The following is an 18,572-nucleotide window of genomic DNA, read 5'->3' as shown; positions in this document are numbered from 1 at the left end:
AATCACAGTCGATGGTCAAACAAAGGTATGTGTACATAAGAACATTATATATGAAAGCATCTGGGGGGTGCTGGTAACTAGTTTGCCAATGAGAATTGCTAAGGAGGACCGACAACAAGAAAACATTTGAAACTGAAGAGCAATACGTCGACGGAAGTGGACAACCGCACATCGAAAACGTTTTCGAAGACTAACTTCCTCAGGTGTGCTTTAGAAATCTCAAGCGAACCGGGTTAAAAAGAAAGAAAGAAAAAAAAGCGGAGAGCACTTCTACAATTAGAAAAGCCGAGAAAAAAAATTTATCAATTTATTTTAAAGTCAAGTTCAAAAAATGAATACTCTTAAAGTCGACGTTCATTAAGTCGAAGAAATTTATTAATTTATTAATTTAAATTTTTCTTTAAAATTTATTGGGGAACTTTGAAGAATTAATTCAGAAAACGAAGAAGCTTAATTAATTCTCGAGTGACTTTGATTTAATTTTATTGTAGAAATTAAAATTTTGTTAAATTGAAGAGTGCTCGGTTCGAAAATTGTGATGTCGACGCAACGAACGGGGGCTTTGCCAAAATTTTTTGAAAGACAGGAGAATAATTTACGTCGAGTTTTATGCCGAATAGAAAGCGCGACGCGTAATTTGTATTTGAGGGAATTATTATCCTTTTTCACGATCGGAAAGATTATCAACGTCCTGCTGCATGTTAATGACAATTACAAGGTGCCAACTTACCGCCAAAGTTATGTCGGGACGTGAAAATTAATTTCCATTCGCGTGACGTGTTCTCAGATTAACATGGTGTCCGTGAAAAGATTAGGACTCGCTGGCTCCTGTACGTTCTCCATCGGGCTGATCAGTTACACCATAGGATTTCCAGCTATGTTGAAGTCGCAAGTGAAATCTGTAAGTAACGTTTGATTCATTATTAGCAACATTACAATCTGGCTAAGTTCTGTTCAAAATCAGATGCGCGATACTTGAACTGCCTGCTGTGAATTTAATTTAAAATCATAAGTCCTTTGGTGATTATCGAAGCGATTTATAAATTATTACAGCAAGTTAGGTTGAAAAAGGGAAGCGAGATACGTGGTTTCTGGGAGAAACTTCCACAGCCACTAGATTTTAATATTTATATCTTCAACGTGACAAATCCCCTTGAAATAGCGTCAGGTGCGAAACCGATTGTTCAAGAAATAGGACCCTTTCATTACGAGTGAGTAATATTTACGCTCTTAAATTATAATTATCTACGTTCGAATTTCTTAACGTTATATTAATGAATATTTTTTTAATAATAAAAAATTAATTTATTCTAAATTATAATTATTAAATTATAATTATCAATATGTTGCCCGTTGCAAAAATTTCTTAATAAAAAGAAAAAAAACAAGAATACGATGAAAGTTAACAGGTGTCGATGTAATTTTCAGCTTGTATCGAGATAAAGAGGATATCGTGGACCGAGAGGAAGATGATACCGTCGAATACAGTATGCGACAAGTTTGGTATTTTAATCAAGAAAAAAGTGTTATGCCGGAAAGTGCGGAAATTTACACATTTCATCCGATCATGATTGCGGTGACGCTCATCGTTCAAAAAGATAAGCCGTCAACGATGGGAGTGATTAGTACGTATTTACGATAAGTGATGTGACAAAATTTAGCCGTGCTTAGCGCAAAAGAATTTGCACCTTTTAAAGAATATAAAAAAAAACTCACACCAATTTCTAATTATTAATAAATAACAAAATTAATCAAAGACCATTCTGACGTTTTCAAAAAAAATTTACGCAACACGATCGCGTCTTAATTAATTTAAATACAATTCGAGCGCATTATCTTTTCGTATGTCGGTTCGATCTATACACACATGTATGTACTGCACGATTTTATTTTTTTCTTCTGTGTGCAAAATAATCCTCGATTTCTTTTTAACGTAATTAATATTTCTTTAGGTAAAGCGCTGGACAGTATTTTTAAGAAACCCGAGTCGATATTTATCAAAACCACCGTGAAAGATTTATTCTTTCACGGAATACCTTTCGACTGCACGGGCGTGACGGACTTCGCTGGATCCGCGGTATGCGGTGAATTGCAGAAGCGGGAAAATATATTTATCCACGAGGAAGGGCTACGTTTTAGATTCGGCTATCTCGCTAAAGTAATATATTTTTATATCATTAATAAAAATAAAATAGAACTGTACCTTTTTGGTTTTAAAAGTCCGGTCTAGCTTAGATAATGTAATTTAATATATATATTTTTTTAATGCTATTGATTTATGTTGTTTTTTTTGCAGGCAAATGGGAGTCTTTTGCCGGAGCGCATAAGGGTGTATCGTGGAATAAAAAATTATTTGGACGTAGGCCGCGTGGTAATGGTAGGGAATGGCACGAAAATGAAATTGTGGCCGGGCGATCCTTGCAACGATTTTCGTGGCACGGATGGGACCATCTTCCCTCCGTTTCTCACCAAGGAGAAAAAGGTCTGGGCGCACTCCGTAGACATTTGCCGAAGTATGGCCACCTACTACGTCGGGCCAGGAAAAGTAAAAGGTATCTACAAAAGCGAAAAGTGCCAGAATCAACCGCCTAAGATAAAAAAAAAATTTTTGTTTAATAAACTAAGCTTTTTAACTAAATCTAGATTTAATTAATACAACAAAATTATTATTTAATTGAAGTAAATTGTCGTCCATATAAATAGCAATTTACTTCGGTTTATTAAATATTTTGTTGTATTAATTAAATCTGGGTTTAGTTGAAAGGCTTAATTAATTTAGCAAAATTTTTTTTTTAATGTACGTTGCGCTGCCGCGTCTCCTCGACTTTCCCTAAGTAAGAGTATCGCTCCTTTTAAATTGAGAAATTGTTCAATCTCTTGTGTAGGTTTCAAGACGTTGCACTACTCGGCCAATTTAGGCGATCCCTCCGAGGACGAAGACGCAAAGTGTTTCTGTCTGGAGCCCGAAGGGTGCATGCCTAAAAATATGTTCAGCGCAGATCCCTGCCTGCAAGTGCCTATAAAAATAAGTCTACCTCATTTTTACGGTTCCGACCCGCGATTTTTAGAACTGATCGAAGGCGTAAAGCCCGATTCCGTAAGTCAATAATTAATTTCGGAAACAATATGCAGAACAAATATACTGATTACTTATTGTTCCACGATTTTTTTTTTATCCACACAAAATGGTTTCGTTTCTTTTTCATCTTTCTTTTTTTCTTTAAATATAATTCAATAAAAAATTAATAATTAAATATCGAACACAATTACAACGAGAAACATGACGAAGGATCCCGTTTGCAGGAGAAACATCAAATGTCTTTTAACTTCGAGCCGATGACGGGCACTCCGATTAACGGATACAAAAGGGCTCAGTTCAACGTACTGGTTGGACCTATTCCCAAGCTTCGCCTAATGAAAACCTTCCCGGAAGTGCTTTTCCCTATATTCTGGATAGAGGACGGTATCGAGCTTGGAAGTGTTCTCATAAAACCGCTTAAAGTCGCATTTATACAGATCTTAATTGCCAAGTAAGTAGACGTCAAATCATAATTTTCACAAACTACTTCTTTCGCGTTATCCTTTCAGCAGTCTTGCGTGCATGAAATCTACGAAAAAATATCTAATTGCGTGGCCAAAAAAATTAAGCGATCTCACGTTGGATCTCTTTTTTTTCTGCGAGATGCTCTAAACGCCGGATCAAATTTCTTAGATGCCTAATAAAATATTTGTATTTACAGGATAGTAATGTGGCTCATGATGCTGGGTGGCCTGGGCGCAACAGGCGTCGCCATAATGAGACACTACAAAGAAAATAATGCCGCGAATGCCGCACCGAACGTTGTCCCGGGTAAAGGTCAGAACGAGCCGCAAGATAAGATAACCGTCAGTACTATACAAGGCCACTTAATACCACCTAAAATTGATTAACAAGGAGTAACAATTACGATACGGCACCGCGAGAGTTAGGAGGCACGGCACCGATTACGCCGCATCGAAAACAGTAATTTAGAAGAAGTCGTGATTTAATATTTATAATTAATACGGGCCCTTCGGCAAAATTGACTCCGGCAGCACCATCTCGCCTCCATCCATTGTGATATAATTAATTAAATATATGATATATTCTCGTTACGCAAACGCGCGGAATATTTAACTGAATGTTTTAATTGTGTATTATATTATTTTGGGAGATATCGTTGTTGAATAATGTATTGGATATTATTAGATTAACAATTTGACTTAATTCTAATGCTAGTCGCTTTCAAGTCGATTTATAGTAACGGCGTTTATGATAGACGCATCAGCGGAAAATTATCGTAAATGTGTAAGAAATAGATTAATTATTAACAATCGCGGTTGTTTTCCGTACGAGTATTATAAAAGTTTTTGCTGTCGTTAACTTAGGAATATTTCCTTAATTACACAGAGTAAATTAATATTGATCTTCTTACGTTATTAGTTTCGATTGCAACGGTATGGGCACAGTAGCAAATCGCTTTTAATTAATTAATGGTACTGTTGTTGTAGAAAATCGTGCTGCTTATATTTTTTCAATTACGCGACATAGTATATTCACGAAAGGTTTATACTTAATAACTGAATAAAAGTAAAAAAAATTTTTATTAACCGCAAATTATTTCGAATCAACTACTGTCGTCCTTTAATTTAAAGTAACGTTTGCTAAAATGAATTCTGTGATTGGAAAGGAACTTGAATTTTTTGTTTTAAAAAACCGAGACAAGTACTTTAATTAATAAATTATTTTAAGAAAGCAGTAATTAAAATATATAGATAGAAAATAACGTACTTCGTACGATTAAATGATACAACTCGAACAAAATGAATAATTCTCGTAAAACGGAAAATATTTCAAGAAAATAAATTCACTCAATGTAAAAAAAAAAAAAAAATTTTCTTGATGTACGTAATCAATATGTTGCTTTACTGGTACGTACTCGCAGTTGATTGTATAGAAAACGAGAGTTATCATGATTTTTCACATTACGGCCGATTAAATTTATTCAAAACTCTAATGAGACTCTGAGAATTTTCAGCGTCACGTAATTACGAGCGAAGGTGTGCGGCCCCGGCGAAAATCGCCGACCGTTTGGTGCAACCGATTTTTTTGCCAGAGATCGCCGTGCCATTAGGTAGGAAAGACGAGGGAAGACCACGACGAGGTCGGCTTTAAGCAGGAGTACGCCGACGCCGGCCTAGTCTAAGACATCGGTCTCATTATCGCGTAGGCAGTCCGTTCGCAACGAGCCGCGCACGATCAACGACGACGTCGAAGACGGCGACGACAAGGACGACAAGGGTGGCCTAGGCGAAGAGCACGGCCGGGAGACCGCACAGGTGCGAAACGGTACCACGCCGGAGGAAGTCCAGCCCTTCATCTCGCGGTTCTCCGATAGCTTCGAAAACATCTACGTGAGGTTTTGGAACCGGGGACAAGAAAAGAGCACAAAGGACGACGGGAGTGAACGAGGATTATCGAATTAAATTCTTAACTCGCGCGATTCAACTTCCGTTATTTTATTTTATGATATTTTCAATTATTTCATTTTGTCTTAGACGGTTGCGAGAAAAAAAAAATTTTCACGTAAAAGCGATATTTGACGATAAACCAACCGTGGAGAATTGTGGCGAAGGATTTTGATAGTGGTATTCCGGTTACTATTGGTCTCGGATCGCTATTCTAAATATGAATTTTTTATTTTGATTTTAATTCTTACCGTGATAATAATGAAAATTGTGATAAGTTAAATTTTTTTTTTTTTTTTTACTTTGCTTCGCTCTGTTATTGAGTTGCGATTTTCGTGAATTTTTCCTCGAGATTCTCAGCATCGAGAAGAAGCTTAATTCAACAGTGGATAAAATACGAAACAAGGAATATATATATCGCACACATTTATCCCTTGTTTTATATCTTATTCTATTATGAACTTTGACATTTTTTTTATATGCATATTACTCTTGCATTTGATTTTTTTGTGGGTACATTATAATAGCTATCGCAATCAATTCTTACGCATCGCAGATGATATTATCTAATTTTTCATAAATATAAAAGAAAAAAGGAAATCGGTTGAGAGAATTGTGAGAATTGCAATCGGAAAAATCTAATCTTTTCTCTCTTTATATCCAGTGTATCAAAATTGTGTTTTTTCTCCTCAATCAGAGTTAGTGCAAATTCAACGTATCTACGTATTATTAACTTTAAAACATAATAATGGTTACTAAGCGACGCGCGTACGACGTAGCCGTTCGCGAAGTTCGAAGGATGTACGATATATTAAAACGTTCAAAGTTGCTAAACGCAGTTCCGTACGGCAAAGCATTCGACAACGTGCTTCGCACTCTCGAGGAATGCAAAAAGGTTTCGATCGTTTAGCTTAACATCTTGAATAATTATCGACGTACGCCGGTCAAGAATAGAGCTAGCGATGAATTAATTCGCGAGAAACTTACGTTGGAAAGTGACCAAGCCCTTCAATAATTAGCCATTCCCCGTAGACGCTTTGTAAAAAGTCGTCGGCTTTTACGCGCCGCGGTCTAAATTTATCACGCAATGAAATTGTAATTAATTAAGTATTATTTACCAGCCGGTTAGCGACATGTAATTACGTAATTGACCGATAAACGGAATCGGATAGTGGTCCATCCAACTTTGTGCGTTATTCAATCGCTTAAGTTTGTTATGAATAATCGCTCGCGCATACAAACATCTATTTTCGGTACGCTCCTATGTTTCTACATGACTAAATACCGCTTGGCGTTTCTGCAGAGTGTTAAAATGGTGTCTGTAAAGAAGCTCGGGATCGGCGGTGGAGTTATGTTCGTCTTCGGTATTCTACTCTGGTGCGGGTTTCCAGGATTAATTAAGTCGCAGATTAAGAAGGTGAGCGAGTGAGATTTTAATAATATCGTATGAGAAAAGATTTAAGAATTAAATAAATTACTTAAGATTATCGTCGCGACGCCGGCGTGTAATAATATTGAAATTAACGAGTGGGTAATTAATGCGTTTTCTCTTAGACTCGTATTCTTAAATTATATCTTTATCAATAAACGCGCGAATTTATTTATAAAAGTGAACTGGGAACGCGGATCCAAGGCTGATATTCACTCTTATTTCGAGACCGTATTGAATAATATTTTAAGACCCTAACATTTACGAAAATATTATTCGTCACGTCGTTATTAATTTTATTGCGTGATTTATTAATTTCTATCGTTACCTTCGAATTTAAAATTACTTCAAAAGTTCGCGTGATTAATTTATTCTTTTTATGAAACGCTCAAATCATCCCGTAAGTGTATGTCGCGAAATCCTTGAACCTTCGCCGTAATGTTTTAATAGTTTAATGTGTTGTTTCAATATATTGTTTCTACGGTTTATTGCGTTGCGATTTTCATGCCGCGACCGAAAATCGAGGATGGATTTAATAATTGGAATTCTTTTTTTCTTTTTTTTTTTCCAAGCTGTACTGTTACGTGATGCTATTCCAGAATTGTTTGCACGCACTGATAAACATTTATTTTACTTCTACAGCTACAATTAACCGTGGGTAATATTCGTCGACATAAATGCTCGTATATGTTGCGCCAAGACTATGATTTACGGAATACGTGTGTGTGCAGATTCATTATTAATTGCAAAATTCTAGACATTATGTCACGTGTTTGCCGTAGGCAATTAAAATAGCCTTTTGAAATCAAATAAGTAAAAAATAAAAAAGAATCTAACGAAATACGTACTTACAACTTTTATTTAATTCATTAATTTAATATGAAAGAAAAAAAAAAAGAAAAAATGATAATTTCCATTGCGACTTTAAACTGACGAGCTTTAACTTTCCCAGGCAATCGCGCTGAAACCAGGAAGCGAAATACGCGAAATGTGGTCGAACTTTCCGCTGCCATTGGACTTCAAAGTCTACCTGTTTAACATAACGAACGCTGATGAAATTAAAGAGGGCCAGAAGCCGAAGGTGCAAGAAGTCGGGCCGTTTTTCTACGAGTAAGTTACTCTTTCAATAATCACCGACCAAAAAAAGAAAATAACAAAAAAAAAAAAGACCAAGCTTAATTCTCATAAATTCATTAATTCAGAAATATATTAATTCGAATACGAATTTAGCGAATACAAAGTAAAGTTCGATCTCGTCGATCGGGAGGATGAGGATACCGTCGAGTACAGCATGAGATCAACGTGGTTTTTCAACCCCAAGAAAAGTAACGGGTTAACGGGCGAGGAGATAATGGTGTTCCCTCATCTCATGATTCTCGGCATGGTGGGCGCCACCCTCAGGGACAAGCCCGCCGCGATCGGGGTCGTTGGTACGTAGGCCCGATTTATCGATACCGAGTGCCATGATTTTCTTTCAATGTCGCGTATCGATTGCCGTCGCGTTATCGGCCGGTATCGCACAGGGTCGGCGCGGACTATAATACTAAATGCGCGCCGGAAGGCTTAAAGTGGAACGTGAGATACGTTTTCTTATACCGTGCGCGCACCTCCGACGAATACGACGAATTATTTATAAGGGTTCCCCGTTGCCTCGATCGCCACGGATATTCGCGTCCACGTGCATTACCACGCGCGCCGATCGAGCACTCGGCTTGAAAATAGCGGACAGCGCGCGAAAATATCGGCGAGAAACGGCGCGGGGAAGTTTGTTTGCTCGGAAGTCGAGCACCGAGATTTATGGCCGGTCGATTAACGCAGGCAAGGCCGTCGACAGCATCTTCCACAAACCGGACTCGATATTCGTCACGGCCAAGGCCAAGGACATACTCTTCGACGGTCTGCCGGTCGACTGCACCGTGAAGGACTTTGCCGGATCGGCGGTGTGCAGCTTGTTGAAGTCGGAGGCGAAGGACTTGGTCCCCGACGGCGAGGATCGCTACAAGTTCTCCGTCTTCGGCGGGGTAAAATTATTTTTTTTCTTTTATTCAACATAAGAATTACGTAACTGTGAAACTTGGACACCGCTCGTGAATTTTTATCGACGAAAAAAACCTCGCGCGCTTATATAATTTAATTCAACGTAGAGTTTTATAAATATTCCCGAGCGATTCGAATGGACCTATTGTTACGCGAATTATATGTATTCAAATTGCATAGTGCGACGGTAATTCTAGCGCAACTCTCGGGCTTCTCAGAGGTATGATGATAAGTAGATAAATCAACGGTCTAATTGCATGTTGAAAAAGAAGCGAGTCACGCATGAAGATAATAGCGGAATATGATGTTGCGTCTGGCCGTAATTCCGTCGTAAATAAAAGTAAATTATTGTCCTTTCGTTAGACGCTTCATACTCGCGCAAAAAAAAAAAAAAAAAAGAGATTCATGCGCGAGAATCATGAAAAGCGATAAGAATTAATCAGTGTGTCGCGTTCCCTTTACAAAAGTACTCTACGAAAAGCTGGAAACCTTTGTAGAAAAACGGCACCAACGTGCCGCAGCGCATGAAAGTACTGCGTGGCGTTAAAAACTTTAAAGACGTCGGACGCGTTTTGGAATTCGATGGGAAGCCCGCGTTGGACATCTGGCCGGAGGATCATTGCAACGAGTACAACGGCACCGACTCTACGATCTTCGCACCTCTGTTTGGCCCGGACGACGATATCGTCTCCTTCGGCTACGAGATCTGCCGAAGTCTCAGCGCGCATTACAGGCACCGCAGTAAAGTCAAAGGTACGTATTTTAAACGAGGAGAAATTCACTTCGTACGACAAGCACGAGAAATCGCATCGAAAAGCGAAAGAAATATATATATAATTTTTTTTTTTTTTTTTAATTAATTAATTCTATTAATTGCCATTTCTAACGTTCTCTAATTCGCAGGCATCAACACTCTACATTACACCGCGGACTTGGGAGACATGAGCACGAATCCCAGGGAGAAGTGTTTCTGCCCGACCCCGGACACTTGCATGACGAGAAATTTCTACGATATGACGAAGTGCCTGGGCGTACCCATCATTGGGTCCTTACCGCATTTTTACGACACCGACGGGAAATATTTGCAGATGGTGGATGGCTTGCATCCGAATCAGGTGACTGACAAATGGACCAGATGTAATACGCGGATAGATAACGAGATTTAATTTGTAGAATTAAACGAAACAATTGTAAAGAATTAACAAGGAAATTAACAAGGAAATTAACAAAGAAATTAACAAGGAAACAAATACACCCCCCCTAAAAAAAAAACGAAAAAGTAATTTAAATAAATTATACGCAACCGTAGGAGGATCATGAAATAGACATGGATTTCGAGCCGATGACTGCCACGCCGATAAAAGCGCATAAACGACTGCAGTTCAACATGTTCATACAACCGATAGCGAAGTTTAAGCTAATGAAGAACTTTCCGGAGGCATTGCTTCCTCTGTTCTGGGTGGAAGAAGGGATACTCCTCGATGATCAGTTCGTCAACAAGGTGAAAATGATTTTCAAAGTGATGACAGTCGTCAAGTAAGTAACTTTTTAAAGCAACAATTTTTAGGGAGGTTTTTTTTTTAAGATCGAAATTCGCTTTGAACGTGATAAATCGCTTGTTTACTCGCGCTTTCGTTTTTCAGCTTTCTAAAGTGGCTGCTGATGCTCGGTGGAATAGCTATGGGCGGCACGGCTGGTTACTTCCACTACAAAAATCGCGACAGCGGCAAATTGGACGTCACTAAAGTTACTCCGAAGTCTAACAGCGGGCAAGAGAATAAAAATGAGAAGAACTGGCCGCCTGGCATGAACATCAGCACGATACAAGCGTCGGTGCCATCAAGCCTCGATAAGAATTAAATTGTTAACGGGAGGACGATATCAGTATTAACGGCAGGTTGTTTCGCTAGGTCTGGTAAATTAATCCGTCCATGTAATCATATGTCTACCTTTACTTAATTTTTGTCTTTAATTGAATGAAGATGATTGCATGTTTGTCTAACGGGTAAATTTATCAGAAAATTGGACCAACGCCTTTAAATCGCGAACGTTCTTTAATTAAAATTAATGTTAATGTATATAATGTATTTTATTAAATTTTTGTTTTTTTTTTAATATAACGAAAGAGAAGCTTTCAAAGAATAATTTTATAGAAAGGAAAAGATATTTAATATTTTAATTATTAAGGAAAAATCGAAAGAACTGAAGAGGTTGAAGAAGCTATTGTAGTATATAGAAAAAAAAATATATATAAAAGATTTGACGCGTTATATTTTAATATATTTAAAAGTAATTTATTATTCAACTACCTCGTTGTAAAAAATTTTTGCAAGACTCTCACTTTGTAATGCACTTGTAATTTATAATATGGGCCGGCGGTTCTTAGTCTTCGCGATTTGTTATCGAATTATTCGCCAAGTAATGTATGTTTAAAAATATAAAATTATTTTACAAGAAACTTTTTTTAAATATATTTTAATAATTGATTACTATTGCTTCGCAAGGGTTTAGAAGGCTAAGAACCGTCGACAGAAAATATGCAAAGTTATGGTTATTTGTGATAAAGTAAGATCGTTTAGACTTAGAAATTTTAATTATTTAATAGTTTAGATAAAAGTGTTAATAATTACCATTATTCGATTACACGAAGTGAATAAAAATTGCGACCGTCATCGAGGAAGCTATATATTTTACTTAATTTTATTGAAATAAATAAAAGTATTTTTAAACTAATGACGTGAAAAAGTAATTATGTTTCTTACCGAACATATAATTAAGCGATATTTTTCTTTTAATTATTACATTTATGAATATTCAGGAATTAATTAATTAAAATTTCTTTATGATAATTACTATTGAGTGATCTACGGTCAACAGCTTGTTGCCGGTTTACTTACTTTGTATGTTCCAGTTGGGGTAGGTTATTTTCCGTCTCTCCTTCCTTCCTTCCTTCCTTCTCTCTCGTGGCAGCGGTCTCGATTATCCTGACGTGTTGTAGCACTTTAAATCCCTTGACACTGTATTACACTGCTGTTTTTTTTTACAATCACTATCACTCGAGAGGCGAACGACCGAAAGAACGACGGTGGATTATCGCGGCGATTTTATACGATTAAAATTAGGTAGCGCGACGAACGATTATTTATTGGATGAATTTGCACTCGTAATGTTCGTGGCGTTGCTTACTTCCATCCGAGTCTTTACTCGAGTCATTTGATTCTTCTGTCGATTCTCGTCGACGGCACGAACGATACCAAGAACTTGTCCCAAGCGACGGATGAGACGAGCCGCGATACGAAATGTTCCTCCGCGCACTTTATCTTCTTTAAGTTCCTTAAAAATCGCTTGCTGGAAACGGGATGGAAACCTCGGCCGCGACGAAGAAGACGGACGAGGTGTAGATCTCATACTCCGACGATGGCGATGGCCGGAACTCGCTGAACGTCGCTGAAGGAGATGGCCAGTGAAGTAAGTTGGTAAGATCGAACCGGTCGAACGCGCAGCGCAATTCACGTCGGACGCTTCGCGCGCTACGCCCGGGACATAACCTTCATGTTCCGAAGCACTTTTTCGAGACACGAAATAAGGTCCAAACGACAAGTGGGATAGCTCAGGCGTGCAAGATATGATTGTTCGTTTCCAGGTTGACGACGTCGACACTTATTCATATGCGACACTTTCCTATCCGCGGTCGAAAATACGCGTAATTGCGGAGCGATCAGTAACACGTCCTCGCGCCCGGGCCTCCGCAATTAGACTAAGATGGCCGTTAGAGATTTCGGCCCTTGGAGAAAAAGAGACAGCCATAAAGAAAGAGTGAGACAGACGATAGGCTCGATCATCTGTTGACCGTTGTCCTTCTCGCACCGAATTCTCGGAAGCTCTGAGCTCGACGCCGAGTTGATCTGTTTACGTTTTTTTTATGCGCTCGGCGAGCTCGAGGCATCGTCTCCCAAAACAAAAAAACAAAGATGCTTTTTCACGATTCCGAGATTGACTAGCACTTTCGAGCTTCTAAATCGTCGTCGTTATTAAACTCCTGTACGAACAAGCCCTAAATTAATCCAATAATCCGAATATTTTTGTTCCGTACAAATTTATTTATTAAAACGTCACACGCAGTAATACTTTCACTGTTTCCTAAAAATTTATTTCTTAAAAAATTACACGCAGTAACATTGACAGCTAACGTTTACTTCTCGCTTGGCTCGATCGCTTCGTGCCAAGCGAGAAAATCAATTAGCGTCGCAGAAAAGCGGCAACGATTAATAATTAATTCGCGCGTAAAATCAATTTTTTTAAACTAAAAAAGGAAAAAAGGATCTGTTCACTTTTTACACAATAATACGTATTTATATGCGCTCCTATATTCAGAGCTCATCACGACATAGATGACGGGATTGATACAGGTCGTCAGATAAATGAGTATGTAGCCGGCGATATTAAAGCCTCGCCAATCCATCGTATTGTGGAAGAGCTTCGTGATGGTGATTGGAAGGTAGCACACCACAAACGACGCAAATATCACGAGAATCATCTGCAGTAGCTTTCGGTCTTTATTTGACATCCTGGACGCAGCGTACTCGCTACCGTTGCACGTCCTGCCGATGCTCTTGAACTTCGACTGTCGGCGGAACGCTTTTTTCGCGCAGAATCGCTCCGGTGATCTCGAACCCGGCTGGTCCGGGTGTTCGCCACCGGCGATTATTAGCGAAGACTCCACCACGAAGGACGCTCGATCGCCAGGTGTCCTCGACGACTTCCGTGGCTCCTGGTTCCGGTTTAAGAACAGCTTCATCTCGGCGAAGTGGGACTTCTCGATTTCGTGATCGTCCGGGAATGCATCTTTCAACAGACCGACGTGAGAAGCGTCAAAGCCGTTGCCGGAGCTTGCATCGGAGCCGATATTTGTAGTTGAATCGTCCTTCCTCGACGCGTAATCTACTGCTGGTTGCTCGTGGGCTGGTTGTTTGAACCACGAGTCTTTGAGATTCGGTCTTTCTGGATTAAAAAGAACCGTTTGCATCGATGAGGAAGGGGCACAGAGAATGGAAAGTTCTTGCTCTTGGTTTTTTGTAATGGATGATTGCTGAAAAGATAATTTAAAAAAATTAACAAGGTTTTAAATCCTTTTATAAAATTATTACATATCCCATATTTTAATTCCCTTTTTTTATAATTCAATTTTTATTTTACATTAATGAAATATTTGCGTGAAAATAAATGAATCTTACATCATGGCTGCTTTCCGTAGGCTCTGCGTTCAGAATTTTGTCTCTGCCTCTGCATTTTGAAGCAGTTCCGCGAACAATGTAAAAAATCCTAGCGTAGCAAACGATAATAGCGGCGCAAGGTACTAAAAATGCGAGTATGAAGAGGAACTCTTTCGGGCTGCGGCCGTTTACGTCCGGTAGGATGGTGCAGGAACCGACGGCAGGGTCCAGTCCGAAACGTCCAAATTGCTCGAACCACGTAACAATGAGCAAGCCGAAAGCGATGGTCCATATCGCCAGAACCATCGGTATTACGTACTTTGTTTTATACAACCTTCAAACAATAATTAAATATAACACAAGAATAAAAATAATAATTAAATATTATATTAATAAAATTAAATAAAAGAAGGTGGGATGCTTACGTAGGATAAAGACCTGGATGACCGATCATGATGTAACGATTGATTGTGATCGCGAGAATGCTGAAGAGGCTGACAGCAACGAGGCCGTATCTCAAGAGCGGAAACAGTCGACATAGAAGTGACCCGTGCAGCCACGACCTGTGCCAGAACGTTGAAGTCGCGAGTGGCAGATTGAAGCAGCAGAACATCAAGTCTGACACCGAGAGATTCATGATGAAGACTGCGGTAGCGTTCTTCAGCTGTGTGCAAAATTAATCGTAGAAAATTATTCTTGAAACAAAAATATTACAACAAGAATCAACGCCGAATACTAGAATAAAATTAGAAAATATTTCCTTTGCAAATACAATTTAATATTATTGCGTTAATAAAGACGCATGTATATAATGCAATAAATAACGCGACGTAAGAAATTAATTTGCGTCATGTGGCGAACGAGCTTGCGTGAATTTCTCGGAATAAACACGATAAAATTGATGGAGACTTCCCGTCAATTATATCTGAGTACGTGAACCTTCTTGAAAACACAGGACTCTATATGCGCACAGTTCTACGTAATCAATTCCAAACTTAACTCATTGACGGTCGACTGACGAAAGGTTTTGCCGTAGAATCGTGCCGACGACCTCCGGTCGTCGTCGATTATTTCGTTTAAAAAACGTTTCGCCAGGTCGAAGATCTTATTTATAGTTAGGATTAACGTGCGAGACTAATTCGTGTTATAATTACACCGGGCAAAAACCACTTTAAATACCGTCTGGCTTAATTAATCAATTTTCCACTCGAGTTATTTTTAAACGTAAATTTTTTTTGCTTCGCGGACCTTTTTCGTGCGAAACAGCGCGATCATCGTGATTAAGTTTCCCGGAATGCCGATCAGCATGAAAAGGATGCAGCAGGCAGCGGCAAAGCCCAGCAGCCACCGCGGATAATCAACGAAGAGGACCACTGATCCTGGATCCAGCAACATCTCCTCGATTATCGCCTCGGTGCTGCGGTTGCCCTCGGTTTCGTTACTCGTCATCCGGTATTCCAGCATCTGCGAATTCATAATTTCAATTATTACAATGGTCATTATAATTAAACGGCGCGTTATTAAAAGCTTTCGTTAATTAAAAGCTTTGTAAACGAAAAATCGGGCCTGCGACTTTAACTGAAAGACGTGCCATCTCGAGCCGTTTTCCTTTTCTTTGTGCTACATCGTGATTCCATTTAACGATCGACACGTGTGCCTCGTGATTTCAAAGGCGCGAATTTCACACGCCACGTGGCGGTGTGTTGGATCAGCGGGCCTCTTTTTTCTCCCAACAGTGCGTCGGAGAGGAACAGAGGTCTATTTTCGCCACTTGAGACGATAAACTCTTTCGACGAAGCGTAAACTGTCAGACATTTCTATGGTTCGATCTCTATAGTCTCGAAGTATCAGCGGTTAGTCCGTACAGTTCGCAGACTCGTGAATTATCGCCGACGTGCACGTTAACATTCGCACGCAAATTGGGTCACTTTCACTAGACACGTTAGAATTAGCGGACAAAAACGCGGTGCAATCAAATATTGCGAGGACAAAAATAAATATTTTAATGTAATTTTACGTTTAATCCTTTAATGCAAAGATTGTCTTGAATAGTAATTTTAGATTTCATCGTTTCGCGGCGCGCTCACCTTTGTAAAGATAAAAAATGCATGTCCAATCGATTGGCGGCGATTATCGGCGATGATTCTTCGTGGCGATCATCTCTCGCTCTTTTCGAACCCGGAATAACGCTCGTCGTGCCACCGATATATTCTTTTCCCTATCGGTTCTCATCTCGACCTTGGCATTGCAGATTCGAGTGGTTTCTTCGGTGAAATCGTAAAGTTCGTCTGCTTCGTCGCGATTTTTGAATATCGTCGGCGCGATATAGTTTGCGATATTTAAATTTAAAACTTAATGAAAACGTTGCCTTCGCAATAGAGTTACTTGAAGTTTATTTGCGACGCAACAATGAAACACAGAGAAGAGGAAATAGAAATGACGTGCGAACGAGGCGAACCTGGTAAAATTCGCGAATAAACTGGCGGAATTATTAGCAAGAAAGGGCGTGCAAGAATATGCACTTTTCGCGAACGCTGCGCTTGCGCCAAATTCAGCTCCTCCTTTTGACTTCGGTGTTGAGACGTCCTCTCCTTGGAGAAATTTTTTAATCTCGCGATAGAATTTCTTTTTCCTTTTTTTATCACCGTATCTGAAAGGGAGAAATATTAATTGCGTTTAATAGAATCATAGAATTAAATAAGTACCTACGATACTGTTTGCGTTTTATTGCAAATGATTTATAACGCAAGTCGGGATGTGGCGGCAGAAGCGTCGAAACGGTGTCAACCAGCCCCATGTCTGTTGATATGCCACTTGTGGAAGAGCACCTACAATGTCTGCCCGAGAGCGTTACCGTCCCCTGGAAACCGCGGTGAGAGAGCGTCCCTACATCCTTTTTAAAAATAATTGCATTTTGTTAGTAGCATCAACGAGGGAGAGAGCAGTTCTCCAGCTGCGCACGAACGATCGCGGGCGGAAGCGAGCGAGTCGGAAGCGGGTTTCCCCATTTCGCTCATGCTTATTGTCCAAGCTCTGGAAGATGGTTGAAATCTCCTACTATATAAATCTCTCTGGCAACAAAAAAAAATATATATATATTTATAAACTAAAGTGAAATATAAATCAAAAGCTCTGCCTTTGTTAATTGTAAAAGCCGGCACATTTTGTTTTAACAAAACTGAATCAATAAAGTCCAGGAAAAAAAGGAAAAAAAAAATTGCGGTTAAAGAAATCCAGTAATCATATTTGATGAGTGAATTATCAAAATATGCGCGATTGTCAGTACCCAAAATAATATTTAAAAAATTTAGTTAACTATTAATTCAATTATCGAGAGCTCTTCAATTTTCTATGTCGCTTTGCGACGATCGACATTTTACAATTTACGATATTGCGTATCTGCGGCATACCGGAAGAGCATCCGGCAAATCTAGGACGCCACGCACGAGTGTATTATTAAATATTATATGCACCATTATCGTGTTCGACATAGATAGATCGTGGCGATATTAATCTTCTCTTATAGAGAATAGGTCCTGAACTGGAAAAGCCGGAGCGTTTCGGCCGAGTTAATTCCGGACAACGGCTGGATGCGGGTCGCCTTTGTGACGCTTGGAACTAACGAGACATTCGATTCAGCCGTATTAATTAATGTCGCGGGTCGGTTCCACTTCGTTAGGCCTAATTTACTCTCGCCGTGTCTTCGGCGGCTTACGTAACAAACGCGCCCGCGGTACCAAGAGCTGCGATCTTATCGCCTGACCGCGACTAAGTTCGCGGTTACACGAGGTCTCTCGCGCGAGTTTAACGCCAAATACGGTCTCGCTGTTGTCCGTTCTCTGCAAAAAAAAATTATAATAATTAAAATAATTAATATTACTGCAGCTTACTGCTGTTACAACGTGTTTCTAATACCTCGTGCATATAATATCCGCGCGTGACTCACGAGTCCCCGGTCTTCTCCTTCTTCCGAAAACATCTCTCCTTTATATTAAGGAAATTGCCGAGAGATCGACGGAGCGATCGAGACGGAAATAAAAATTATGCCGTGACAAAGTCGAGGACGCATCTTTCGATGCGACGGCAATTCCCATCAAGTTGCACGCGTATAATTAGCAGAGAAAGATTTCGCAAGCTAAGTCGATCGTAACGTGCTCTTGTCCTGATTAACCGGCCGGCGAAAAGAGCGCGATATATACGCGATATATCGCAGTCGCAGCGCATTCCGTGCAATTTGAAAAGAAGTGGCCCGATGTGTCACAGAGAAAGGGTCAACTGGGTGTCTCCCCCCCTCCTTTTCTTCCCAACCGAAGTCTCGGGCGCAGATGTGTCCTCGCACATATCGCTACGTTCGTCATCGGGGCTGGGTCCGCTTCCCCGCGATTCCCTCGCCGTCGGGATCTTTT

General features: G+C 39.6%; 3 protein-coding genes across 6 annotated transcripts; 2 read left to right on the top strand and 1 right to left on the bottom strand.

Annotated features, from left to right (window-relative positions):
• Positions 1-35: 35 nt before the first annotated feature.
• LOC139104275 (sensory neuron membrane protein 1-like) lies at positions 36-4,624 on the top strand. Its single transcript, XM_070659665.1, has 9 exons — positions 36-203; positions 788-901; positions 1,054-1,211; positions 1,429-1,625; positions 1,953-2,158; positions 2,297-2,552; positions 2,886-3,097; positions 3,304-3,530; positions 3,741-4,624. The coding sequence occupies exons 2-9, from the start codon at positions 794-796 to the stop codon at positions 3,928-3,930; spliced, it is 1,554 nt and encodes a 517-aa protein (XP_070515766.1). The 5' UTR covers positions 36-203; positions 788-793; the 3' UTR covers positions 3,931-4,624.
• Positions 801-18,387, bottom strand: LOC139104273 (G-protein coupled receptor moody). 3 transcript variants are annotated; one of them, XM_070659662.1, is made up of 7 exons: positions 16,872-18,387; positions 16,254-16,816; positions 15,415-15,630; positions 14,592-14,830; positions 14,188-14,500; positions 11,851-14,042; positions 801-899 (listed from the first exon to the last, which is right to left on the bottom strand). In XM_070659662.1, exons 3-6 carry the CDS (start codon positions 15,628-15,630, stop codon positions 13,281-13,283), a joined length of 1,530 nt encoding a protein of 509 aa, XP_070515763.1. In that variant the 5' UTR covers positions 16,254-16,816; positions 16,872-18,387; the 3' UTR covers positions 801-899; positions 11,851-13,280. The 3 variants fall into 3 exon arrangements, with proteins under 3 accessions (XP_070515763.1, XP_070515761.1, XP_070515762.1); XM_070659660.1 differs by having other exon boundaries at positions 15,415-16,816; XM_070659661.1 differs by having other exon boundaries at positions 15,415-16,816; positions 16,876-18,387.
• Positions 5,251-11,816, top strand: LOC139104271 (sensory neuron membrane protein 1-like). 2 transcript variants are annotated; one of them, XM_070659657.1, is made up of 9 exons: positions 5,251-5,358; positions 6,791-6,904; positions 7,869-8,026; positions 8,147-8,346; positions 8,735-8,937; positions 9,451-9,706; positions 9,857-10,068; positions 10,263-10,489; positions 10,597-11,816. In XM_070659657.1, exons 2-9 carry the CDS (start codon positions 6,800-6,802, stop codon positions 10,811-10,813), a joined length of 1,578 nt encoding a protein of 525 aa, XP_070515758.1. In that variant the 5' UTR covers positions 5,251-5,358; positions 6,791-6,799; the 3' UTR covers positions 10,814-11,816. The 2 variants fall into 2 exon arrangements, with proteins under 2 accessions (XP_070515758.1, XP_070515757.1); XM_070659656.1 differs by lacking the exon at positions 5,251-5,358 and having other exon boundaries at positions 6,410-6,904.
• Positions 18,388-18,572: the final 185 nt, after the last annotated feature.

The sequence above is a fragment of the Cardiocondyla obscurior genome, linkage group LG07 (assembly GCF_019399895.1).
Source record: "Cardiocondyla obscurior isolate alpha-2009 linkage group LG07, Cobs3.1, whole genome shotgun sequence".
Taxonomy (NCBI): domain Eukaryota; kingdom Metazoa; phylum Arthropoda; class Insecta; order Hymenoptera; family Formicidae; genus Cardiocondyla; species Cardiocondyla obscurior.
This window is presented reverse-complemented; position numbering and strand designations above follow the sequence as displayed.